Source organism: Myiozetetes cayanensis, unplaced genomic scaffold, assembly GCF_022539395.1.
Source record: "Myiozetetes cayanensis isolate MyiCay16 unplaced genomic scaffold, myiCay2020 scf5-8, whole genome shotgun sequence".
Taxonomy (NCBI): Eukaryota; Metazoa; Chordata; class Aves; order Passeriformes; family Tyrannidae; genus Myiozetetes; species Myiozetetes cayanensis.
The window spans coordinates 108,851,748-108,879,730 of NW_026087742.1; the positions used below are offsets into that span (position 1 = coordinate 108,851,748).

The 27,983-nt window shown below is 43.4% G+C and overlaps 1 protein-coding gene and 1 long non-coding RNA gene across 2 annotated transcripts in view; one reads left to right on the forward strand and one right to left on the reverse strand.

Annotated features, from left to right (window-relative positions):
- Positions 1-3,636: 3,636 nt before the first annotated feature.
- Positions 3,637-14,833, reverse strand: LOC126649669 (uncharacterized). Its single transcript, XR_007631119.1, has 3 exons — positions 14,482-14,833; positions 8,052-8,207; positions 3,637-5,049 (listed from the first exon to the last, which is right to left on the reverse strand). It is a non-coding gene; the product is annotated as an uncharacterized LOC126649669 (long non-coding RNA).
- Positions 13,688-27,983, forward strand: part of TSPAN7 (tetraspanin 7) — a 93,805-nt gene continuing 79,509 nt past the window's right edge. Inside the window, exon 1 of the mRNA XM_050334010.1 lies at positions 13,688-13,854. Coding sequence (XP_050189967.1) covers positions 13,774-13,854 — 81 coding nt within the window. The 5' untranslated portion in view covers positions 13,688-13,773. The remainder of the gene's footprint in view (positions 13,855-27,983) is intronic.

Genomic DNA, 27,983 nt, shown 5'->3' on the forward strand with positions numbered 1-27,983 from the left:
CTCTTCTCTGAATGAAATGGAAAGCTATCAGCTCTGCTGTCCAGAGATAAGAAAATTGGGTATCTTGGCAAGATTTCTGCCAGAGCTAAATTCGAGCTGCAAGCTAATACATCATTCACGAACTCTTCAATCCTTATTATCCTCTTTGCTATCTTGAATCAAAGTCCTCTGTCTTCTGGAGTTCAGTTCTTATTTTAACTCAGACATTTTTCTGAAGAGCAACCCTCCAATTTGAGGCCAGGCAATAAATTAATAAAACTATAGGTATAAATCATCACTCGTGATTTGGAATAGCTCTGCAATAATTCAGGTCTATAAGGCTTAGCTAATGTTTCTAATGTAATATTCTGCCATGAGATTTAATTTGCCTCATACAAGTCATTTAGTAATCTAAGCATAGATGTAGAACAAACAAATATCTATTAAACCAGTTATGTCCAGATACAGTGGTGTGGATTTGTCCATCGCTAGATATCATGGCAACACTAAACAGATGATTTTGGATAGATAGCCTCAGCTCCAAACTCTGTTCAATTACATGTTAGCTATTCTCCTGCTGCATTCATTTTCCATTAAGCATCATGAGCTCTCTCACATGAGGTTTCTAGGTACAAACAAGTAATTTACATTAAGTGGTTTCCTTAGTCATCTGTTAGCTATAATGCTATCTGAACATAATGCCATATCAAGGACTCAGCCTTTTTCTACGGATTTGGACTGTCTAGTCATCACTCAGAGCTTACAGCTGATGTATAAGATGCCACTGGGGTCACAAAAGCCACAGTAGGATATAGCCATATATCCAGTTATTTTAATTCAGTTATCCATGGCGGTCCCAACATACCCCCATGCACTGTCCTTTGTGTGTGTAAGAAACAATACTGCACTTTTCACAAGCTAACAGCAATTAACAGTACTAAGGTTGGTGGTTACTTTAGGCAGCATTGTCTCTTAGGTGGGCTCTTAGGTGAGCTCTCAGAAGTCATCACATGGTAGACCCAAATTACTGTGATATCTGTCTTGGTCACAAGGTCCTTGACTATAAAAATGGTTAAAACTAGCTTTAGTCTAAAGTAACTTGTCATAAAAGAACCTCTTTCAGTGAAAAGCAATGGGAAAGCACCCACCAGTTAAGAAGAAAAATGTAAATGGAATTGAAAAGCAAAAGCTAAGACAGTAGGGTATTCAGCCAGGATCTGACATTTTCTGTGCCTCATCTGTGCTTTTCTCTGCCACCTTTCTCTAGATAGGAAAGAGTGATACACTTCTTGCTGTATCACCTGCCTGTTACCCAGGCAGATAAAATTCCTCAATACAAAAATGAAATGCAAGGCCGTATGCTTTCAGAACTAAGCCTCATTTTTTAATTTTAAATCCTCTGCATCTTCAGGCAAAATAGCATGCAGCATTTAATGCACAAACTTCTTATTCCTGTGTTTTGAATCAATATTAACCATGAACAATTCTACTTCTGGAGAAGTCATCACCAGTATTGAAGAACACACTCTTGGACGTCTACAGGTTCCAGAAGAGACCATCAGCATTTGCCTTCCTTGTTTTGCTGTGCCTACCTAGAGGAAACTCCCAAAAGCTCAGGTAAGCCTGGCACCATACAGCCCTAAACTTGCCTTATCATCTACTTTCTAGATTTGATTTCTCTCTGCCCTTCCTCTACTGCACTTTAGACTGAACAACTTCTTTTTAATAAGTGTTGATTACAAAATGCCCGGCTTAGATTGTGTGAATAGCCCACTGCTAGACTGTTCCGAACTTGACCCGCATTCTGCATCCAAATTCAGTGATACAGCCATTCATCAGCTTGATTTTGGCAGTGTTATACATGCCCTCCGAAACATTATTTTTGGCAGGCTCTCAAAGCCCGAGTGACTTTCAGCATACCAATCTCACTGACTTGCTGCATCGTCTCCTTCATGATCCTTGATCAGCAGGAGCTCAGGACCTCGGCTGACTAGCACAACCCCAGAGTAGTAGGTTTGACAATGCAAGTCTGAATAACAATTAAAATGTAACCTCAGTGACAACAGCTGGTACGTGCCTCCGTGCTGCTGGTTGTTGGCATGTGCTCTGTGACTGCTTTTCTCAAACTGTGTTCAGGTGAGCAGGCAGAAGGTGCCCAAGAAGCACCTGCCTCTGGTCCCTAAATTAAACACATGTTACTGTAAGATGAATTGTCCCACCAAGGACTGTCTGGAGATGATAACTTCAAAGAGCAGCAGGCCCCTGAATAAGGGCCTTTTTTGGGTTAGAGAAGCAGTGGTTATGACTCTACACAATTTTGTAAGCTTTGGAAAAATTTAGAAGCCTTTCTATTCTTTCTTTTTGAGTGGCTACAGTTGAATGTTATTACCCCTGTGCTAGCAATGGGGAAATGGCACTACAGAACAGACCTGGGCCTGTCCCAGCCCTGTAGATTTTCTACTTGGTGGACTAGTCCTCAGGTTTTTTTGAAGATTGCTGGATCTCACCTCTTTAAGTTCTCAAAGCTTCCAGAGAAAAGTACAAGGTGCCCTGGGATCCTTGTATGCAATGTGTGAGCGTCCCTGCAGCAGTTCTTTGGGAAAGCAGTAGGAAGTATTTGATTGCTGCAGTGCTTTACATAACCCAGCAATTAAATATCCATATGCAAAGGCATCTGACCCCCCTGTACCTGAAGAAATGTCGTGGGGATCTGCTCAAGTCCACTAAGGTATAACTGATACTTTGCACCCCAAACAGCCCTCTTCAGAAACCCCTTCAGGAAAAATCTTGGAGTTGCTACTTGGAAACTGGCACCATCCTCCACTCCCTCAGAGGGAAACCTGAGGACCAGAAGTGATTCAGCAGAAGATGATGCAGTGCAGAATCGATTTGCTTGGCAGAGACCCCATTGCAGGTCTATTAATGCTGCTGTACAACACCTCTTTCTCTGAAAATGAGAAAAGCCAAAACCTTTGCCTCTCACAGAAGGGAGATACCAAACATGATGCCATTTAGCATTGTCTTCTGTAGACAATATACTAACCCAGCAAGTAGGACCAGCCTTCATAGCAGCAACCCACACCTTTGTTCTTTCAGTCATGCTAACTGGAGTCTTTGTATTCCTCAGTGGCTTGAGAGTGAATCCAACCTTTGCCAGAGCAGGTCTTTGTGCCCATTTAATGAAAGAAGAGGCAAACACTCAGACTACAAATATGTTTCCTCACTGAGTTGTGCATATTTTGTGCCACTAAATAACCGTAGTAAAAGCTGTGTTTTAAGCCAGTAAAACTTACTTCATCTTTGCCCATGAAGGATCAGGCTCTGGAAAACACATCCAGAGATAAAACAAATAAAACAGAGCAAACAGCTCTGTCCCATCAAGGTAATTTATATCCTGTTAACCAGAAAAAGAAAAAAACCAACATGCACAAGAGACATCTGGAAGTGAAAATTAACTAAAACCAGACTAGCGACATAAACAAGAGAGAAATACAGCCTCCAGATCTGTGTGGCTGAGCCTGATGGATATCACAAACTGGATTGCTTGAGGTTTTTGTTTTTAAAAGAACACAACAAATCAGGGAGGATATTTTCCATTTAAAGCTATAACTTCTCAATGCAGGGATTTGCGAGGGCATAAAAGACACAAGCATAGAGGAAAAGAATCATTTGCCAACAGCTTTCCATGTGTGTTGGTCCCAGAACAAATTGAATAACAATAACCATTACTTGAGAATCCTTTTGGTTGTCAAAATTCATAACTAATATTATTTACAATCTGGTGTATGACCACCTGCAGGTTTAATTGAATTTAAAAAGACCACATACTAACATAAATAGTCATGCACAATTATTTGGCAAAAATAGTTTTAATCTTAATTTAAAAAAAAAACAGTTAACCAACAAAATTCTCCCCCTGTACAATATCTTCTTACACTGAGGAATTTTGCTCCTGGTAGTGAAGGAATTTCTGAGTTTGGTGCATTTCCTCTAAATGTGTGAGAAAGTCTGTAGATGCTCCTGGATGAAGAAAATCTGCTTTTCACCTCATTGCTGACCTTGAAGCCACTTTACTATTTTCTTGCCTATCTAACTATGAAATCTTCATCCAAACTGCAGTGGAATCTGCCATCTGTTTGATTCCCCTGCAGATCTGGGCAGAACAGTTTTATGATCTGCTTCCATGCCTATAATAGAGTGTATTTTTTTAAAGGTGGCAAATGCTACTGATTAAAAAACTGGGGGGATGTTGATTTAGTTTTTCATTTTCAGTGTTAGCAAAAATATCTTTATGGAGCTTTCATTTGCTCATATCACCCTCAAAACCCACCAAAGCAAATATTTGCTAAAATAATGGCAAGCTCAGCCAAGCAGAAAAGATCAGGTTTTGAATTATATACCATTAGATCTCATGCACCAACAACACTGCCTGCCAAATTCAGAGTCCACGACATTTTTAAGCCCAGAAGTAATTTTCAAGTACCAGACTAGTTTTGAAGTGCTGACAGATTAAAATGCTCTCTTGCTTTACTTAGAAGCTGACCCAGTTTGACAGAAAAATCTTCAGGAGAAAGTAAATGTAGAACTTTGTATTTTATTTGGTACTACTTCACAGTCTACAGCGATGCTCTGGAGGTCAGTAATTTTATCCAGGTGCTAAAAACCAAATCCTGCATCAAAACATGTTCCAGAAAGGTGTATCTGGTTCTTTTATTCCTGCATGGAAACGGTGAAGTCTTTTCATATGGTACCACATCCGTAGTGCACCCACTGTGTGACTATTTTGTCCTGCTTCTGCATAGAAATAATACCATGTCAGTAATTCATAAGTATTACAGAGGCCCTTGCTGTGCTTCTGAACTCATCAGAACCTAGTAAAAAACAGTATGTAATTTAGTTTGGTTTTGTGTGTCTCGTGCAGTCCTCGTAGCTTCTCTACTTATGTATGTTATGCAGCTGCTGCGTGATAACCTCCCCAAAGGTGGTCTGTGGGATGAAAGATCCTGCCCAGATCTGCAGGCTGGGCTGGGCCTCAGAGAGGACTGCAAAATGCCAGGTGGAAGGAAAACACTGAAATGGAAAAAAAGAGAAGAGTCAGAGAAACTCATCTCCTAAATCCTGTAGGTTCTCAGGCATCAAAGGGATGAATAAGAGACTTGCTGAGTTCTCCCGCCCTGGAGGGGACATTCAACACAAGTGTCACTGGGACGCCTGCAGTGATTCCCAGGGACTGAAGGCATGTTTTGCATCCCTAATCCATGAGGCCAGCATGATGGCAGGAAGACATGGGATGTTCTGGTACAGATCTGTGACTCTTGACCGGGGCAGAAGCCCCAGGAGGAGCTGGACAGTGTAGGGGGTTCTTCAGAGATCATTTTCACAGTGTGTTGTAGTGCTCCTGTTTATGCTGCCCCTTTTTTATGTTTTCTTTTGCCATATGAGATCGAGTGTTGAATATAAGTGACTTTACATCATAAAAAAAGGTATTTCAAGGAAGTCAATGAACCATTTATTTCAATTCCTAATACAAGTATTCTTCTGTTGGTTGTCCAGAAAAAGAAGAATGTTAACAAAGAGATAAAATTCAGGACAAACACGGAAATCACACATTTCAAAGGCAATAAACTGATACAAAACTTTATCAGCCTCAACTATACATGTTGGAAATCGCACATTTTAAAGGCAATAAGCTCACACAAAACAATAAACTGATGCAAAACTTTATCAGCCTCAACCATACATGTTTAAAAAAGAAAATCCTACTTATTTCCATGTTAATTAAAACTCTGAATATCTAGAGTCTGAGCCAACAAGACCCAGTGCAACAGATCAGTGATGCAGGTGACCTTTGTGACTGATGCATCAGTGACAGTGGGATGGGGGCTTGTCTGCCACGCTCTGTGCTGGGGACAATGGCACATGGACAGGACCTGATTTCCCTGCCCCCGGTGCTTGTTGCTGATGCTGCTGTTGGTTTCACCTGCACACTGGGCTGAGCAGGCAGCCAACACAGCAAGGGGCTAGGAGAGACTAAGGCAAAGAGGAGGGAAGTGATGATGTCCAAAAGTGGTAAGAGAAGGGAAGATGCCTGTGAGGAGTAGCCACCTTAGGGGTAGAATATCAGAAAGTGAAGTCAGAGAAGCAACCCCTGGTGTTACCCACCAGTGGCCATAAGGAGGAGGGGGGGAATCATAAAGCAAGATGTCCTGGTGCCTTCCCTGTGTACCTCCCTTGCCCTTCTGCTCTCAACTCCCTTTGCCTTGAACTCGTCCTTTTGCTCCGGCTGCTCGAGCATATGGTGCTTTATTTCCAGTGCCAGGGAGGATTTGTGAACAAGCTCCGTATGCTTCTTGCATTCCTTGAGCTGAGTCTATCTCAGGTGGGTGGCCAGCCTGGAGCTGTCTGTGAGGCAGCTACAGGGTAACTTCGGCAGAGAGCACGGGGTAGAGTGCTCAGCTTAAAAGCTCAGGGAAGAGTGGCCATTCCCACCAAGGCTTCTCGCAGTGTTTTCTCAAACCTTTGATTCAAGATGTGACACCTGCAACCCTTACCTAAGCTGGCCCTGAGCCCAAGCATTCAAGAGCCTAGGAAGGGTAGGAGGGTGTGTTAGGGGCCTGACAGGTGGTGCTTGTTACAGCTGGTAAGCCTGACACAAATACAGTCCACAAGCATTTGCTGCACCTCTGCTTAGAGGAACAGAGCTCCTCACTATGTGGCTTAGGACATTGTTGGTTGTGGGGGAAACAAGGCTTCTCACTGAAGGAACTTGAGAGAGACAAGAAATGGGTGTCCTGAAACAGTGCTAAGTTTGCTCCTCCAGAAGGAAGGGATGTGGATGCCAAGCACAAAAATCCTCTGCGAGTGACGAAAAGCAGCTCTTGTCCACCTCCCAGCTCATCCAAGAAACAAAGCAGTATCTGAGTGAGTAGTGTGCATCCCCTCCATTTCACAGCATCACAGGAAGCATCACATCTGCTCCAGAAAAAGGGCTTCTAAGGGCTTCTAAAAGGGCTAGATCTTTAATGTGTTCATGTAGCAGACACCTGTGTAAATCATGCAACAGGCTGTTCTTAAAAATCAAGACCTCTTCCTACAGTGGCACTGGGGTGGGCACAAGATGTGCCCTAAGTACCAGTCTTGTGTTCTTTGGTTGTTTGAAGATTTGTTTCCATGGACTTTATCTGTAGTGAATGTTTTTTTCTAATGTTATTGCTTTATACAGCCCAATTCTACATGCCAAAACACTAATTTGTTGTAATTATTTCTCTATCACTAACTCACTATTGTAAAATACATGGCAGCTTTAAAAATCAATCATCCTGTTTTCTGAAGACGTGAAGAGGAGACATTGTTTAGAGAAGGAGAAGGAAACCCAGGCTCCACATCAAGAGAAAACACATTGGCTCAAAATTCATACAGTGTACCACAAATTCCTTTCACTGTGTGTATGGTCTCATTTTTTCACCTTGAGCATGGCTATTTATCAAAGAACTCTTGGTCTGACTGTGGCCTCTCTGGTATTCTTCGCATTGTCCCTTGCCCTCTGTACTGTGTGAAGTAAAGATTGCTCTGGGTCTCCCAGAGCATCCTCCCACTTATTTCATCCTCCCACTGAGAATCAGGTCCTGCCAGTTGTACCCTAAGGTTAGTAACAGAATTAGCAAGGCCCTGATGTGACTCTCATCCCACAGTGCTTTGCCTTGTCCTATGCTGTTGTGTCACACTAACTTAACACCCCTTTCCATTGCAGCAGAAGTTCCACACAGTGACCTCCCTCAGCAGCATCCATGTCTGCCATAGTCCATCAGCTCCCCCACACCTGAGCTTTCCCCATCCCTCTGTCCACAAGCTGAGGACATCCAGGATTGCCTTTCCACTTTAAATAGCTGCATGATGCTTCTTTGAACACTGTTTCCAAACTGTAAGTCCTTGGAGTGATCTCTGCCAAAAGGAGGGGAACAGTGTTGCTTCAGGGCTCTTATGGCTGACACAAACAATCCAGTGCCTGTAGCTGCATCAATGGACTAGGAGCACTCCAGGCAAGAGGTTTGTTAGGGTCCTCCCCCACGTACCTACCGGTGGCTGCTGTCAGAGATGACATAAAGGGCCAGACAGAGCCTTGCAGGTGGCCAGGTTGAGCAATCTCTTACCCCACACAGAAAATACCACACAACATGAAGACATGTCAGTCAGGAGCCCACATCTGTCACACGAGGGGATGGCTGCACCTGCAGAACAGAAAAGCTGGAGTTGGCTGACTTGCACCTACTTCTTATGCAAACACTTACAGACCTGCAACGACAAGAGGCAACTTCTGCCAGCACTGGAGAAGAGGCTGAGATTCCCCAGTTCTGCTTGCATTTGCTTCAGGGCAGATGTAGGAGAAATCTAGTGGAAACAAATCACAGCACACTCAAGAAAAGAAAAGGAGGAAAATGCAAACAGTACTGAACACTGTGGTGTTCGCAGTTTAAGGTGCAGCTCCACCACATTTTTTGATAGAAACTAAATAACAGGAAAACATGGAGGAGGGGGACCTCACAGATGCTTCTTAACCCCTCACATTGATCCTTCCAGAAGAGGAAATTATCTAATTCCTCACAACGTTATTGTAAATTGCATACTGACCTTAAGAAAATGTCCAGGTATTCCAGGGACACCAGGACAGAATCTGGTGCTGTTATTCAGAACTACATAGAAAGGAAAAACAAACAAACAAACAACACCCCCAAAACCAAACAAAGACCCAAACAAAACAAAATCACAAAACCCAAACCAAAACAAACAACTCCCAAAAATAAACAAAACCAACCAAACAAAAAACCCAAAACCAACCAACCAAACAAACAAAAAACCAAACAAAAAACCCACAGCGTTTCAAAACAATTTGACTGACTTGGCAAATGTGCAGGGTTAATTGTCACTTTATTGCTGAAGATGAAGATAATAAAATTGCATGGCTCCATTTTTCTTGCTGTATGTCAGAACTCCTATCAATTGCAGGTGTAATAATGCTTCTCCTGAAGTAATATAGATATGCTCTTTGTGTATTTTCTGCTTTCTGACCTCTTATCTTTTCCAAGTCCTCTACCCTTTCTCTGTAAGTGCTGGTGATCTTAATTTATCCTGTTCTGGTAGTTAGTCACAAACGTATTTCTGTTCTGTTCCCTTTGGAGAAGACACTTCACAAAGCTTCAGAGTAATCAAGAAAGTCATCACAAGCCATGAGAAGTACCTGCCTACAAAATAGCTATAAGCTTCCCTTTTAAATCAAGGCATTTTCTGAGGAATACAAAAAGTTATGAAAAGCTTATTTGTGTCGATATTACTGATAAAAACCAGATATTACATGCCTGCTCTGAAGGGAAACACAATAATATAAACCACACACTCTCTCCTGCCTCCACACAGTTGAGTGACTTTTGGGACAAAGCTGCTCAAGCTTTATAAGTCATGCTGCAAAGGATCAAGAACTTCATTGATCCCATAGCAAGTAACAATCCAGGGGCAAAGGAAGATCACAGCATGGCCAAGCTCTTTCTTTATTGTCTAAAAATTATTATAAAACAGCACTAAACCAAACATGGCAAGTGGATATATCTAGTTGCCATGGGGCTTCTGGGAAGACTGAGTGTAAAGCTTTACCTCAGTTTTGTTAATCTCTGCACAAGTTTTGATCTTGTGACTGGTTATTTTGTGTTGTTAAATGTAGAAACTTCATTCTTTTTACCACTTTTCTTGCCTAAAACTACTTCTTTTGATTCTTATTCCCTTGCCATCTCCTTTTGGCCTACATAAGAGCATACATAAACTGAGTATAGTTCATAAAGCATAATGTGCTTCCTATAAAGTATCCTAAGACTTTCTTAAAAGGTCTAAGGAAGTTTCCCAGTATTACTACTCCTTCCTATGCAAACATGTGCTGCTTGTTCATTAGGTTAGGGTGGCACTATGTTCTGAGTACTGCAGAGCTGTCCCACAAGCCCATTATCCTGAACTGGTGCTGAACATACATTTCATCCTAACTCATACCTGTTACCAAACTACTGAAGCTGATGTCTCTATTTGCTCCCTTATACCTGTGCTGCAGAGGACTGGACCTTTCTCATCGGTTGTTGCAAATGGGTATAACTTGGCCTTCTTAGAGCGGCATTATGATGTGGAGTTGTCAGTAGGGCCTGTACAGAGTTGCCTGAACTCATCTGAGATACACAAGTGCAGCAAAATTATCAGGCATTTATTTTTTCTTCTGCTTTCTGCGTTTTGTGAGAAAGATTTGTCTCTCCTCCGCAGGGGACTGACGCAGGCTGTGGGTTCTGCCAGCTGAGGACAGCCACTGGCAGGACACATGGAGATGGAAGGACTCAGGAAAGGAGAAAAAAACCCTCAAACCTCCTCTCTCCAGGGAGGATGAAGTGAGTGTGGATTATGAGCCAGAATGCTCAGTAAAGGGCAGCAGAGGCTGCAGCCTTTACATTCAACAGCACCACAGCAAATCTGGGAAAGGCCAGAGTGGGTATGAAGAGAACAAAGCACCATATTTCATGTCACCTGCTGCAGTTGCACAAGGGTGTGAGCCCTTACCATGTTTAATGCAATGGCTGTTCACATCTTTCCACCACTTTCCCCAGAATGTTTCTATTTAACCACTGAATAACCGAGGTCAGGTTCAGGTAAGGATGGAAGTGCTCATTTTCACTCTCTACAATACGATGCTCTCCTGCTGTGGGATGAGGGAGCTCCTTCTAGACTGATGCTTTGCAAACAGAATTACTAAGACAGGGGATATTCCCTGTGCATTATGAAGAAATAGGAGCTTATGAGCACTGATTGTAAGCAGAATCCCCTGCAAACTGCTAGTGTTCTAAAGAAATATTTTTCAAATTACACAGTTAGGCAAAAATGTCCTGTTTTGAAAAACTACAAGAATGTTCTCTCTGCAGGGAGATGTGAAGTGCAATTATGCTTCCATCTTTGCAAACATGGATTACAGAACTGAAGATGTATTTTGCTTTACAAAGACTTGCTTTGATTTTGTTCTATTAATACTTGAGAATCTGCAGTCCCAAACCTGCAAAAAGATGATAAAATAATTTAAAAAGGTAAATGTGTTTCCAAGCCACACATGAAGGCTAGCAATTGTGTGGTAATTCTGTTTAAGCCTAAAATGTTTGATGGTTTGGTGCTCTTGTCGTATTTTAAAGGTATTTGCTGTAATCAGGCAGATTTATGTCCAGCTCTGTTCAGACGTTCTCATTTTTAATCCAAAATTTGCCTCTTCATCCAGTAAAGTTTATACTGCTTTACTCTATGTCAAAAAGCAACTTGGAGTTCCTCCAAAGACAGTCTTGGCAGGAAGACTGTAGGTTCAAGTGGAGATAACATGGAGTCTCTTCTTCTCAATTCTCAGGACGTAATCCCCTCTAGGGATTGACATTCATGGAGAAAGGAACTGTATTTCCTGATAGGGATGTTTCTTCTTGCACCTCTGTTTTCTCTCTGTTTCCCTGGTGCAAAACCCTCTGAGTTTTCACAATACTGTCAAGGGAGGCTCTGTAGACAGTCGTGCAGTTTAAATCCCCAGCACATCCTTCTCAGAAGACTCAGGAGATGAATCTCAAATTAGGAACTACAAGACAGAGTGACCTAAAATCACATGCTATTGGCAGAAAGCTTCAGTCTTTGTCAAAATCAGCATCTACCAAAATAGCCATCCATGCTTTCTGTTGGCTGGATATTTAAATTCTGATTGATATTATAGTTTGTTTCATGCTTTCTTAAAAACACCTGAAGGGGAGGGGAAGAATAACCATAGCTACTGAAATAAATGGTTGCTGTCCCCTGGCCTGTGACAGTAGCATTTATCTTTTCTACAGCCCATGTGTGAGGGGAAGGGAGGGAAGACTCCTGCTCTTGCTTAGCTATTTTCTGTCAAAAAAATCTTAGTGTAATTTTTGTACAGTGAATATTTATAACTGTTGTTACTGTCAATATAATTTTTTGCAGTTACTGCGCTTATTTACATTTTAATGGCCAAGTCAATAAAGATTTATGCACCTGTCATCTGAATTTTCCACAGAAGTGGTGATTGCTTAGAAATCCCAGTATCTCCTGCAGAATACTCCCCCTCCAAGCATCCTTTAGATGCCTTCATTGTTTTGGGAAATAGTAGGCTAACCAAGTCTTAAACACGTAAGTCAAAGCCAGCAAAATCTTGGAGCAGTTTTCATGTCAAAACTTCTGCATATTACAAAAGCTCTTGCTCAGGAACCATTTTTTTTCCTCTATATTATTTTAAACACTGTCCCTCGAGCAGCAAAGCTTGGTTTATCACTTTGATTTGTTTCAGATGCACACATTACATTGCTTTTGTAGCTTGAGGAAATATGCTGCTTAGTGTTGACCTTGTTTTGATTTTAATGCAGTAAAAGGTACAGTTTGGAACCCTGCTTTGTGGGGTGTGCAGGCACACCATTCAGGAGGGACATGCTATGCTCTGACATTCGCTTCCATGCACACATCACCCTCCTCCAAAATGTGAACCATGGAAAAGGAAACCTGAAGGCATTCCCTCTGTGCCTGCCCACGGTCTTGGTGCAGGAATTCGGGCTGCCAAGGCACATGTGTGCCCTCATTCTGGCCATGCTTTTCCTGAAGGCAACCACACCACAAGCCTTTTTTATCTCTGCCCAGAGGAGGCCAGTGAGTCCCACACCACTGCTTTGCTGCTAGGGGCTCTGCAGCATCAGGTCCCTTTCCATTCCCAGACTAAAGTAGTTTTGTCTCTGCTGTCCATCCCCTGCTGGATTTCACAGTGGCTGCAGGGACAATAAGGAGAAGCTGGCTCTCTCCAGAGATTTCTTCTATCTCTGGGGTGTGCTCTCACTCTAGGCAGAGTCAAGCCAGGTTTGTTTCAGCTGAAGCTCAGAGTCTCAAAGACATATAGAATTACAAGGTTTCTGATCATTTTAGCGTGGAGTTCAATGCCATTTTAGGATAGAGATGAGATTCAAGGGTGAGGTGAAACCAAGGTTAGGGGCCAGGCTTCAGCAGCATGTGAGCCTCACAGCCTGCTCATTCACAGATCCTAGTGCCTCAGTGCAATCACCTGCACTGGAGCTGCAAAAGAGGCACGTCACAGGCGCAGAGCTGGAGGAGCCCTGGCCCCTCAAAAGGCTTCGGTGCAGAGCTCTTGCTCTCACACAGCCTGGCTCACCCAGACTATGTAGCTGTAACCAGAGCACTGTCAAACCTGTCCTACATGCTCTTGCCCTGCTCTCCAGACTCTTGCAGCTTGCGCGCACACACACATTTTAATCGTGACACCAAAAGATATTTTCTCCCGTACGGGCAGTTCCCTCTCCAGCTTCGACCGTCCAGCGCTCCCCTCCCCAAGCCCCTAAGTACCCCAAGCAACGCTTCCGAGCACCTTCTCGAGAAAAGGGGGAGGCCGGGGGCGGGGGGCTCTTTCACTTCATCTTTCAAAGCCTTAAGCCTGCCTCCCCTCGGCTCACCCGAGATATTCCAGTAAATTACACCGTGGGGGCAGATCCCTGTGCCCTGCGGTCACCTCCCGGCAGGTGATATTTCACGCCCTGTCCCTGCCGCTCGGCGGCCCCGGGCGGGGGTCCCCGGGCGGCAGCAGGAGGCGCGGCGAGCCCGGGCCGCGGCGAGCAGGGCGAGCCTGGCGCTGAGCTGAGCTCACCTCCCTCCGCCCCCCCAGCTCCCTCCTCCCTCCCCTCCCTCCTCCTCCGCCTCCTCCCGCGCCCAGCCTGCAGCCGGGATCTCAGTATTATGGCATCGAGGAGAATGGAGACCAAACCCGTGATAACGTGTCTGAAAACTCTCCTCATCATCTACTCCTTCGTTTTCTGGGTGAGTGCGGAGCGGCGCGGCGCGGGCACACACCGACCACCCGGGCACGGCCCCGGCACCCCCCGGCCCCCACCTGCCCGGGGCGGGGGGCGGCGGGGGCTCCGCAGCGCGGATCTGCCGGGGGGGCACCGCCGTGCCGTGCGGGGACGGACTGTATCCGCCGGAATACATATGTGCATACTCACACAGAGGTATATATGTATGTGTATGTATTTATATTTATATTTACATTTATATTTATTTATATATATGCACATATATATATGTATATATACATTTATATATATATATGCACTCATATATATATATGTATGTATGTGCACAAATTTATACACGTACACGCACATACATATATATATATATATATATATAAAGTAATTTTTTTTACCTCTTCTCGCACAGGGCACATACCCCCCGCCCCCCTGCCGGGGAAAGTTGCAGGGGTCTCCCCGACAGTCGCCGTGCACCCCCCACCCCTCCCCTCCGCCCCCCTTGGCCGGCCGGACCGGGATGGGGAGGGCTGCGGGGCGGCCCCCACCCGTGTCCCCGCTGCTGCCGCATCCCCGTCCCGCCGCGGGGCCCGGGGGGTGCCACCTCGGCGCCCCCCGGTCCCTCCCCGGTGCTCACCTGGGCGCAGCGGGCGCTGCCCGCGGTACCCGCCGCGGTATCTCTGCGTTTCGTAACCGGGCTCAGGCTCCCGCAAACCATTTTCCTGACCCAGATGCATTAATTGAGTTGCCGCGATTGACTGACGGGGGAGCCGGGCCGTGTTTTTCAGGCTACGCCGGGGGCTGGGGGGTTTCGCAGCGTCCCGGCCTGTTAGTCAGCAGATCCCTGGCAGGAGCCGCGTATCGCGGCGGCGATCGGAAGATTAAAGTCCTTTTAATGGCACACGGTGACAACACACGATAATGGCCCCGCTGTGCGCCGTTAGAGACCGTGATCCGCACATCATCGATACGGTGCCCTAAGGCGCATTTGTCACTTCCTAGCGAGGGGAGCTGATTGTGCTTTATCGGTTTAGTAGCTTTGTGCTGTGAACAGTGTCTGTGAAACAGGGTGACTCAAATTTTCATCATTCTGCTTAAAAATGCATTCTAAACAAAGAATTGCTTATTCATGGCAATAACGTTTGACAGCGTTATAGTGAACACCTTACTTCAACTGTTTCAACTTTAACTTCATAGGCTTTTTGTTTTGTTTTGCTTTTAAAGCGTAACCAAAAATGCATTTTGCTAATCCATATTTACAGCATTACCTCTGTGTTATTGACCTCCCCCCCCCCTTGTTTTTTAACATTTTTGGTGGTAGCTGCAGCAGATGTATTTGATGATTGAAATGGATAGAAAGCCACAATCATCTGGGTTTTTTTTGTTGTTGGCAAGTAGATCCTTCACGCTAGTCTTGAGGAGGTGGGTTGCTAAGTTTATACACTTACCACAATTTCAAGACTCATCCTTTCCAGTCCTCAGTTCTCAGCGGATCTATAAGAAACCCCTCTTCTTCCTGCGATGAATGAGCAACTGCAGGAGCTCTGGCGAATTTACGGTGTCTTTTGAAATTGTGTCCTCTTTTAAAAGTGATTGCTGTGTCTGCTGTAGCCCGAATAAACAGAGGACTTAGATCGGCATGTCTGCCGAGCTAGCACATTTCACCAATGCTAATCTCATTAAAAAAGAGAGAATTGTACATTGAGCCAAGCAGCTGGCTAAGGGCATTTGTGCCGTAGGCTGTCGTGATGCCAGGCCAGGTTGACAGCTGTGGGACCTTGTAGGGTAAATAACACAGCTGAGCTCTGGTTTGGGCTCCAGCAACACAGCTGTGCTGGTGGGATGCTCTCCTGCAAATTATTTTACTCTGAACTATGTGTCAGGCTCCCGTGTGTCCTGGTCTTCTCCAAGGGCATGGCCCACTCTTCTAGTTACTTAACATTTGGCAGCCCTCAGAGTGTTTGCCCGTTTATCATCTTCCTTGGGCCCAGAAAAGGAGGAAAAAAACCCAGTTGGAGACAGAGTCCTGCAACCATGAGCAAAGGAGAGTGAAGAGTCCTATCTGCTCTTGCATCCAGTTTCTCAAGGCACCAACCTATGAAAACCTAGGTGGGTCTCAGGGGGCGAAGACAGCAAAGGACTCTGTAAAGGTCTAAAATAGTTGACAGCAGGCCTTAAGTGTTCATTAGTTCTTCCATGCTAAAAAGAAGAAGAAAATCTAATTCACATGTTTGGTCCCTTACTGTGTTTTAAATCCAAATAGCATAAATTGGAGCAGGTTGCAGCTATTGCCATGAGTAGAGCAGAAACATAATGTGCTCTGGCTGTATGCTCCCTTTCTTTCTAAGGCAAGTTTGAGAACTGAGAGATGCATGGACTTGCCTCAACCCTCCCTCCATTATTTTCTAGGGTGCTTTTTGTACTCTCACAGGCTGCTGGCTCCAGAACCAGAGTAACTCAAATTTAGCCCCTGTGAATTCTCAGAGCTGAAAATATGGGAAGGATTCTATTGGAGGAACTATTTTAAAAATTTATTTCTTGGACCGATCTAAATACCAGAAGGAAACCATGCCAGCGCCACAAATGGCTGGTTTGTAAATTTTCATTCTGACGGCTTTCCCACATTTTTTGGAGAGGCTGTAAGCTGATTTCTGAAGGAGAAAGCCCTGCGTTGCTTAGCTGCATTTTGTATAGTGTTTTTTTTCTAGCAGTGGGGATGGAGTTGTGTTATAACAAAGGGCAGAAAGTCGTCCTGTGAGAGGGTGATGTGTGGTGGCAGCACTTCAGTTATCAAGCCAGGTGTTTATGGATTGTGATGTGAGAGGGCAGGGGGAGAAGATTCTTCTTTGCATCCAGTGAGCTGTTCTGAGCCACCATGACCGGCTTCTCTGTGTTTACATTGTTTATAAAACAAGAAAATCTATGTACGCAGAATGCTCGTATAACAAGTGACTGTCAGGGTTAAACATGAATTTCATTTGTATCAATGGGAGAGATGTATGTAAGTGAAGGCTTTTAGTATAAGCACTGAATGAGGCTCCACTGACTACATGGGAGCTGCAGGACCGTAATGAGGAGACAAATTTCATACTGCGTAGCTTGTTCCTCTCCAAATAGGTTTTATTTAATGGTATTTGTTATTTTGAAAGCTTCCTCTCCTCCCCCTCACCGCACTTCCCAACTTCTTTCCGTAAATGTATCAATATGGTAAAAAAAATTCCATAAACAGAGATAACAAGCTTTTTATGTGCTCATAGGTATTGTTATTCATAGAACACATTAAATGCCTAAGGTTACCGCTTTCGGTCCTTAAGGGATGTAGTAATAAAAATTCAACAGCCATTTTTTTCCTAATCAGAATTCTGTACTAAATGCATCTGATTTGAAACTAGTAGATTAAAAAAAGGTGATAAAAGCTCTGCTTGGCTGTTAGCTATTTTTATTTTTTTCCTTTTGGGTATCATAAATTGCTTGCATAGAAATCTGAGATATAACCTGTCTTGTTTTTAAGAGAAGATGAATTTTCGATTAGAATTCAAAGTGATTTTTTTTTTAAATAGGAAAACCAAACCTTGAAGAACCTCTCAGTACCTTGTAATTATCTAACACTTAATCACCTTTTGTCTTAAAACATGTGTATACTTAATACTTGATTGTAGCCTTAAAAATATATTTTGTTACCAAATTAACTGCCTGCCTCAGTGTGTTTTGGGAGGGAGCTTTAAGAGTGCATACACTGGACCTTGAAGTTAAACGGCTGAAGAAAATGGGTTTCACCTTCCATGCAAAGCTTCTTGTTGCCCCAAATAGGCACCGTAGCAAATTGATTACCTTCCAATTTTAGACTCTGTGAGACACTTGGCACTCAAATGAGTGCTTTGGGTGTGCTGTCCTGCTCATATTGGCTTTTATTGCAGTTCATTAATGTAATAAAAGCATATAAGTAGAATTTCCATTCAGATATTTTTCCAAGGTGAGTCACTGATCTGAAGAGCACCTTCCAAAGTCAGTATTTTGGAGACTACATTAGGTTCTTGGAACTTGGCTTGTCTTTTGCTATGTGACAAAATCTGAACTAACATGGCTATTTGCAATAGTGGTAGTCTAGTTCCACAAGTTTTTACCACTTTGAAAATGGACCTGTGCATCCTGGTAGGACCCCTTGGAGGCTGGCAGGTGGCAGGAGAGCTGTGGACTGGAGTGTGGTGGGACAGGTAAGTGTTGCTTGTCTGTGAGGCCACTGCCAGTGCTATGATTTTAAATCAGGTTGAAACTGGATGTTTTCTCGTAATTCATCTTCTTTTAACCAGTTCCTCTGGTGGCTGTGGTGTCACTGGTGTGGAGGTCAGGGGGTCAGAAGATGGCCCATGGAGGATGATGGGCTCAGGCTCTCTCCAGCTTGGGGGAGTGCTGGGAGAGTTGGTGTCTGCTTTGAAGCACCCCCTCCCTGCCCCCATCTCCAGCTTCTTTCAGGCTCCCTGAAAAGGAGGAGGTCACTGGTGGGGGGCTGGGAGCGGCTGTGGTGTTGGGGCAGGCAGCTCCTGGTCCTCATGCTGTGGCAGTAGGGTGGAGGCAGCATTCACCCACCATTCCGGGAGCTCACAAAGCCGTTTTCCAGGAAATGCCCAAGATAAAGAGCAAGTGGCCTCCTCTGTAACACAGATTTATGGCTCCACTGCTGACCCATCTTCAAATGCAACCTTTTTAGCCATGCATTATAATATGGGATTAAATTTGCGTGTCCCTTTGAGTTACTAATGGCATTAATCATCTTCGCTATGAGTGTCCAGCTGGGATGCTGAAATTACTGGTTTTTCTCCCCAGAACTTCTTTGCAGTGCTTCTGCATTATTTTCTGTACATTTCTGGTCTTTTTAATACCTCTTGAAATGCTTATATTTTTTCTTTAAATTTTTTTTTAAATATCTGTTAGCAGATGGTTGTAAAGGAAATATTTTTGGAAATTTTTAGCTTTCCCATGTGGCTTAAATTGCTCAGTCTTTTGGTGGTTCCATTGACTGCAAAGTCAACACTGCTATGCTTTTAGAAAGAAATATTATTATTCATATATAGTTACCTGAAGTAAAAAACCAAAACCAAATATGCTCTCAAGAATGCACAATATCCCCCCATCATGATGGACTTGGAGTGCTCCATGGTTTAGGCACAAACCTCACGCAGTTGCCTCCTTAAGTCAGTTGTTTCCTGTTCTGCTCTCATAATGAGAAATGAAAGATTAAAGATAGTGGTGTTTTCTTGTGAGTATAGCCCAAGGTAAATTCTGTTGGCTAAATAAATAACTGGATTTAAAAAACAACAAATAAAGGCTAGATGTTGTTTTAAACCATAACTCCAGAGTCAGCTTTCTAAGTTTCCTCTTGGGGTATGTACCCAACTTGGCTTAGTTTTGTGGGGAGTTTAGTGGGATTTTTTGTTTTTATCACAATATGGTATAGAACTCCATTGCTGACAGTCCTAACAGATGAGATCTGTGCCAGCAGGGCAGCTCCAGAGAGTGTGGGTAAACAGGGAAGATAAAGCCGTGACTTTGACGTGTGCTCCATAGCAAGTGCTGGGGCTGTTGTTGCCAGCCATGCAGAACCTCTGTCCAGTACCCCAGGGTTACCTACGGGTGGGATGTCACAGGGGAAGCTTCCATGTGGCATGGATTGTGCTTTCAGACATTTGTAGGACCTCACTCTGTCCCCCTCTTTGGCAGGAAATTGGTTTCACGGGTGTAGTCAGTTTGCCTATTTTGGAGCAGGGAAACTGACAACTTGGTGCAGTTTTTGCATTGCTGATGCCCATTCCCATTCTGAAAATTGTGTGTTTATGGTACCATTTAGCATTGTACAGCTCATTTAAGAGAATAATTGACTTTGCTGTTGGCCAAATGATTCTTCTTTTTTATTTGTGTAGCTATGGTTGCGTCTCAGCTAAGTACCTGCTAGCCCTCAACCCTGGAGTTTGTATCTGGACAGTTTTCTAATTCGAGGGTGGTAACTTTTTCACATTAACAGGTCAGTTTGGACTGGTGTAGAGGGATGGTGGGTGACTTGAAGCATTTAGTTTATATTTGGGGAGACACAGGATGCATTCATAACAGGCAGTGGCAGAAGCCCTTGCTTTTTCACAGGGGATGGAGGTGTGGGGGAGTACCGCTGTATGTGTAGTAAACACTTGGCTGTTTAGCATTCACTCCTGCTCTAAGCAACCTGTTGTAGGGCCTAAATAGTGTAAATAGAAAATCTAGAGAAGGATGCTGGGGAGGCCTTGTTATCACTTTTCCGTTGAAACAGCAGTAGAGTCCTTTTTTTGGATGCTGGTTCATACCAACCATGCTCGTCAAGGAAACGGAGGCAATTATTGTAGGTAAACCAAGGGAATTTGAAATGGATCCAATAACCTGATTTTATCTGTGATTCTGTGACTATTTATCAATTCCCTGTGCTGTCAGGGAGCTAAATTAGGTTACCTGGTACCCGTTGTCTCCATCTCTGGATTTTTATCATCATTTCTTCAGTTGTTGTAACTGTCCTACAAATTTACATGCCAATGAGTTAATAGATGAATATCTAGAAAGGCTCTTTGTGCATTGAGCTTGCAGAAACAACTCCTTCAATCTTTCACATGCTTTTTAAGCCCAGAGACTCTTGTTATATAGATACCAGCTTTACTGTAGTAGAGTCTGTTCTGCAGCTACCAAATTTGCAGTTTTCAGCCCTCAGTGTCTTGCAAACTGAATCTTTGGAATAAAATGCAAGACTACAGAGGTGACTGTAGGGAGCAGATGACAGATACTGTAAGGCTGTTTTTATTTACATAATGTTATTTCTTTAGGCTCACCCCTATTAATTAACATTTAATCATCTCTCAGAGAATAGATCCTTCACTTTGGTAGAACGGGCTTCTTTCCATCTTAGCTCTCTTTCACAGTGGTGGGCAGATGGTTTATATATGTAACAGTTCTGGGTTATGAGAGGGAAGCATTTAAATCTCTCCTGTACTAAAGGGACTCTGAAGCATGGCACACTTGTGTCATACTGGATTATCGTTACTTCATAGCGGAGCTGGTTCAGGATTTTTAGGAGCTGTAGTAAAAGAGTGGAAGCAATTCTGCTAATACTAATTTTGCTGTAATTTCCATGTAGTGTTTTGCAAGATGTTTTCCAGATGTTCTGTTTTCATCTCTGTGGTTCTGGGGACAGTGCTAAAATCTTTAATAGAAGCAAGCAGCTCCCCTTCCCACTCTGTTTCTTGCTTTACTCATCTCCCTGAACTTCTGTGCTGAGTTCAATTGGTGGCTGGTCACTGTGTGATACCAGCAGTGACCCCCTGCCAAAAGCCAAGCAGGATGCACCACGAGGCAACAGCCTGGGCTGGGAAGAAGGCTGAAATTGTGTCTTGCCATTGTTTATTTCTGAGAGTTATTTGCTGTGAGCTTTGAGAAAAGGTTGGGTTTGGTTTGGGCTGCATGTGAATTAGGATGGATCAAAAGGAAATGTTCCTTTTTTTTTTTTTTTTTCATATTCAAGAATGGTTTCTTAAGAGTTTATTTGCTGGGAGAAAGTGATGGTGTGAATAACAAAGTGATAGACTTAATCTGCAGAAGTCTGTGGATCTTGGGAGCAGACCTAAGGAAAAGGTTGGCATGTTTATATGGTGCTGCAGAGAAGGAGGAGAGGAGAGAGTGAAACCCTGTAAATATCATAGGAAGAGGAGCACTTACATTTCCCTAAAATGGGGAAGGAAAGGCAGCCCCTGCTGTATGACCCATATAACCACTCAGTGCCTTAATGCCTTTGAATAGAAACAATCAGCTCAGACCTGCTGATGCCACAGGATTGAAGTTATCAGTGAAGCTGACAAGTTCTTCGGGATCTTGTTCCTGACCAGATTACAGGCACTACTTTAAAGAATGCAGTACACAGGAACAGCAAATTGCACTGAGTGGCACCAGCAAAGTATGTTTGCAACTCGCCCTTAGCACAAGAGAAATTCTTATTGCAAGGACCTAAGTCCAACCCCTGCAACTGAAGACTCAGCTGCACCATGATGATTTAATGATTTGATAAGTTTTAAAAACATTTATCATTTGGACAGAGTTTCTGATGGGTTGGCCTCCATCTGGCAACAACTTTGAAGTGTTTAGAAAATTCCTTTTCAGCATTTTTGGCAAGCAAATATGAAAAACTGCTCATTTAGTAAGTTTCTAAAAATAAATGGGAGCTATATCAAAACCCAAAATTTTTGATGGAGGTAGTCTTCTCAGGGATGGAAACTGTTGGTGATTTGGGAAATCCTAAAAAAAGGAAGTTTTCAAAGAAATGAGAATTTCCTGGATATGCCAGGTAAGGTTGATGTTCTTTTTTTTTTTTTTTTTGTCGCTGGAGCTGGAACTAGGCCAGTTTATGGCATCATGGGTTGTGTCATGGCACAAGTTGCATCAGTCCAGTTGGGCAGTACCAAGGCTTCAAAGTTGTGTCTGGGACTTGGGTCCAACCAGAGGTGAAAATCTGTGGCACAGTCCGGGGAACTGGGGTCTGCAGGGCCATGCACTCTGCAAGGATATATGCCTGGATTGGGGCTTTTTTTCCATTTTACAGTACAAAGGTGCATGGCAGTGTGCACTTGCCTGTCCTGTCCTGGTGCTCTACTCTGACCTCACCAAAGAAAAGGTGAAGGACATTGTATACAAATTATGGCAACACATGCAAGTCAATTCCAAAAGCTATTTGAGATGGAAGATTGATGTAAGTTTCCTACAATGAAGGTGAAGGGGGAAGATCCCTTTAATTTTGTTGTGTTCCCTAATAGTCTCCTGGCCAAAGCATTTTCATTTCAACCTGCTATGGCCACCACTATATCAAAAGGCAGCCAAAACACCAGAAATGTGTCAGGGAAGTTGTGGCTTTCATTCTTGCAAGAACAGGTTAAGATAAAAGAGAGGACACTTTCCAGGTATGCATTAACAGAAAGAAGAATAGATAGAAACTCAATCCTCCTGTATGTGTTTCACTTCAATAGTACTTAACATCTAACTGTCTCTAATTGGGCTTGGAACGGAAACATAATTAAGTGCATGTCACTTCTGTTTCTCTTTGAAAGCAAAGAGGAAACAAATACAGATAGGTTACCCTCAGGACCTTGATGCTCTTCTTGCTGGCTGCCTCTTATGCCTGGGATCACTTTTACAGGTGCAGCTGCCCTGTGGTGGATGCAGGACTTGCTGCTCTGCGTTGTGCACTGATTGCAGAGCGTGATTTGATTTACCTGCAAAATAATGTCTTAAAGGAAACCAGCAGCTGATATTTTTGTGTGTTTAGAGACTCTTCTTTTTTTTTTTTTTTAATACTTCCTCTGGGTTTACAGGTCACTGATGCTGTGGTAGAGCTGCTTTTTTGTACAGCTGAGTCTTTGAGTCAGCTGACTCAGTGTACAGTTGCTACTGAATGTTGAGATCAGCTTAAGTGTTATCTGGAACTGAGTTTCTCTTTCCAGTTACTTCAGAAAAACTGTTGAGTTAAATCACACGGATCAAATAACCTGGAGGCTTAAATTGATCTTTCTTGTCCCAGAAAAACTTATAGACCATCTGTGCATCACCTGCAGACTTCAGGGTTGTTTTTTTTTTTCTATGCAAGTGAGGTCTAAAAACTCCTGAAGAAAGAACCAGGACCTCCAGATGCTGGGACGCTGACTGTCAGGAATGTTTCAGTATTATTTCTTGGAACATACAATCCAGGCCTCAGTGTATTCCTTGCTTCCCGTTCTCACAAAACAGGAGCTGATGCAAAGGGATTGAAGCAGGATTTTCTAACGGAAGGTCACACTTTTAAAAAGGAAAAAAAAAGCAGTTCACAGGGATGACACTACAGGTTTATTTCTATCATGGCAGGTAGGACTGGGGACACTCACAGCCTTTCTAGGAGGCAGCATGACCTTGATGCTTTTACTGGGTATGGGCAGCATCCCTGTGCAGCTTTCAGAACAATTGTGCAAAACTCACTGTCAGGATGGGGCAACTGTTGGTTTTGCCCATGGCCTTGCAGATAAATAGTTTCTTACGGAAAAATACTCTTTTTTTAAATCTTTCTCCTTTGGTCTCCCTACTTCAAAGTGATGCTTTGATCCTCTGAGCATGGAAAGGGCAGCTCAGTGCCCTCTGTCCCCTGCTCAGCACTGAATTCACCCACCTTCAGCTGTGTTTACTGGCATGGTTACCAGAGAGATATGCAAGGCGTATCCAAGGTGGTCCCTGCCACAGCCAGGGGACAGCCAGCAGCGCCCTGGACAGGGTGAGAGCACTGCCAGGCTCTGCCCTGGGATGGGCAGGTGTGGGGTGGGCTGTCCCACTGTGCTCACCAGCCGGTGAAATTACAAGCTGCAGAAGTGCTGGACCAACCAGTGTGGGTAATAAACAGTACTTCACCCATCACTTTTGTTATTTTTCAACTGAAACCAGAAACAAAAATAAAACCTCCCACTTCCAGGACTTTTGTGTTTTGTAAGCAACAGCCAGTTGCTTTCTGACAAGATGGTTGTACTTAAAATAGGTATGTCTGTGGTACAGAGAATTTTCAGCTCATGAAATTGTTCAAAATTATATGGAAAAGCTGCCTCAGTTTCTGTGAGCTGGCATATGTGATACACATGTAATACTCTTTAACCCAAACCAAACCTGGTCCCTCTTGTATGGAAACCTGAGCATGCTGCTCCATAGCTATTTTTTAACAGAAGTATCAGATTTAAAGTGTTCCCTCCCCACCCTCATTCACTGGCCTTATATTGGTGGGTGACCAGACAGGATTAATCCCTCTGCTTTGAAGAATATCCAGTATTAAAGCAAGGAGCTGGGCTGTTTCCTGGAGCAATGCAATCCCCAGATGATCAAGAATATAACTGAGCCACAGTTGCTTAGTTGATTTCTTCTCCTAATTTCATTAAGTGCTTTGCTTTCCAGTTACATGCCAGGTATTAGACCAAGATAAATTCCTATTTTTTCCAGCACCATGGAATATGAAAAATACAGAAGACTGCAGACCTCTAAACCATCTGAAGGATATTGCGAAGAATTTCATGTGAAGTCTTTACTCTTGACAATCAATCAAGTTATCAATGCTATAAAAATAAGTGTTACCTCATCAGTGAGGAACACACATTTAACCAGTTTCTGTTCTAGTACCGTTCACCAGCTGATCAGTTGTGCACCCAAGCCCAAGTCTGTGTGGCAGTAACATGTGCTTCTTGAAAACGTATTTGCTCTACATCATATATTAGTGCAATACTGGTAAGCAAAAGAATATGAAATGAAAAGACATTTTAAGAAGAATTACATCAGCTGGGGTTGGTGAGCACATGTGGGTGGACTGAGCTTTGTCCATATGAAAGGTGTAAAATATCTTGTGAAGCCGTCTTGCTCTGCTTAAAATCAGTGGGAAGCAGATAAGACCAAACTGTCTTATGCAGTCAGCCAGTGGTTTCTGAAACTCCTCTGTGCTTAATATTCAAGTTCAGTGAAATAGGCATTACTATTCCCATAGACTTGGGATTGGGAGTGTTTAGCATTCATTCTTGTGCTGGATATCTCAGCAGGATAAACCCTGTTTCCCTTCCTCTGTCCAGATGGAAGATTTGTGAAGTTCTGCCTCCTTTCTCTAGAAGTGCTTTGGTTGCCCTATGACTTTGAAGCATGACATCATTTCACAATATGTGTGATCCTCTGACATGGCACTTCTACTGAAGCTTAGATGGACCCTAAAAGAGGTTTAAAATTTTGCAGCTTCTATGAAAACAAAGCCTAAACAGAAGAATGCAGGAGCAAAAGACTCAATCTGTAGATGTGTTGATGAGCTGGTGAAGTAGTGTGAGATCACACGTGAGTCAGCTGGTAGATGAATAAATGCTGTGTATTATGGCTGGCATCAGAGGGCATGGCAGACTGCACGTTGTTTGGATTAAATTCATAACAAATTCAGAAAAAATTGAAACTCTGCACCCTGTATGTATATTAGGTGGATTGCTTACAACACTGGCAGATGTATATTATGTTTTCCTGGTTCTTAAGTGGCAAAACTAAACCTTTGGTAGTCCTTAAAAAGTAGTAGTTGGCATGTCCAGTTTATAGATGGAGACACTGATGCAAACCTACCAATGTGTCTAAGGAACAGTTTGGTCAAATTTGGCACAGCTGTGAGTCAGTTATTTTAAGTCCTTGACTGTAATTATTACATTGTAGCACTCACTTTGACATCTTATTTCAATTGCAAGAACAGCAAGCTGAAATAAAATTTGCACTTTAGCTGATGTTAAGGCAGCCTGTAGAGTATGGGAATGTTTCTGAGAACTCTAATGAATACTGCTTGTGGAGGGAGATTACGATGGAGCAGCTGGCTGTATCTGAGCTGTGACAGTGGTACACCCTGGTGTTTCTTTATTCTGAAGTTGCATATACAGAATGCACTGGAAAAAGCATTTCAGACTACTCAGTATCTTGGGAGAGGGAGCACTGCTGCTGGTGCATGAGAACAAGTCCCAGGATGAGTGGGCTTACACAGCTGGGAATGATCCATGCAACTTTCCTGACTTCATAGATCAGGCTAGCCCTTTTGTGGGGAAAAAAATAATTTTCTGTCATGCAGGGCATAGGGGGCATAGTTTTCCTTCAAGAAAAAACGTTCACATTTCTGTAGAGGGATATCCACCTTTATTTTGAAAGATCATTTGGCTGGGGAACAAGCATGTTGACACACTTACTCAAAGAGAGGAGACTGTGCCTAAGTTGTGCCTGCCTAAGAATGTCCTCATCCTTTTTGTGCTGTCAGTGATCTGTTATCTCCATGGTATGTTCCAAGTGGGGCAAGTAGGATCAAGGTCAAATGGTGACCTCCAGAACAAGGTGGTTTGCTCACTTTTACCCTGCTGCAGACTTGAGGATATGGAGAAAGATTCTGCTAACACAGAGCTCTGGTTAAAGACCAGTATGCAGAATTTTGTCATTTGCGGATTCTGCCAGATTCTGAATGAGATTGTCAAGTGCTTCTATGAACTGGACTGACTTCTTAGCTAAACAAGGATTTCTCTCTAGTTTACTCGTGCAGTGGATAGTATGACATGTGCAAAGACTTATTAGCAGTTTTGTTTGTTAAATTTTAATCACACAGCTACAAAGTACAGTCTGTGAGAGGATGGCAGCCCTCAGAACTCTGCTTTATTGCAGGAAAAGGGCACTAGCACCTACTGGGGCAGAGACTGACTTGTGCTCTGCAGGACAGTGTGGGCTTCCCAAGCTGCCATTTAAGCTATTTAAGGCTAGAACAGGTTGTGGGAACAAGGATTTCAGGTAACTTATTTCTCAGAGGAAGCATTTAATTTGGGCATTTCTTCAAGTAAAAAAGGAATCGGTTCATGCTGAGAGCCTATTCTATAGCCTGTGCCACAGCTCTGTGCTTTCTCCCACATCCCAGCGAGACCCTTCTAGAAGAAGTTAATGCTTGCTGCCCTTGGTTTTGTGTCAGAGTTAAATTAAGGCTTTTCACTAGGCTGGGTTAAGGTGTATTTTGTTGTTTGGTGTGTGTAGGCAGGGACAGCTCATGGAAAGATGTCATCATTCATCTTAACATGCATCTTGGATCTGAGTGGGTGAATGACAGGCTGGTTTTCTTCTGATGGTCCCTGTGCAGTTCTATCCTGAAATCCCTTGTAATGGCTATTGCTCAGGTGGTGGGGCTGAGAGCAGAGCAGAAGGGCTTAGAGCAGTCACTGTTTTGTTCTCATCCTCTCATATGGCTTGGTGATCAAGAAGGGGAAGGATCAGCAGGGACTCAACAAAAGGTAATTAATTTCTCTGGCATTCCTGGACCATGCTGCTTTTAGGTAGAGAAAGAATTTTCAGGTAAACCACAGCACGATTTCTGTTTCCCACTTCTCCTTCTCCTGAAGTGGTATCATGTAGGGCCAGAGATTGGTCTGTGGTTTAGTCTCCTGCTTTGTTTTCTTTTATCACCTTATGCGATGCAGTTTCAATGACACTCTTCAAATGGTAAATTACGAGTTGCTTAGGAAAGACTTCTTAATGCTGTTTTTCCTGGCAGTTTATTTCATCCTTTTCCTGTAAGTCGTACCAATCCAGGATCTAGTG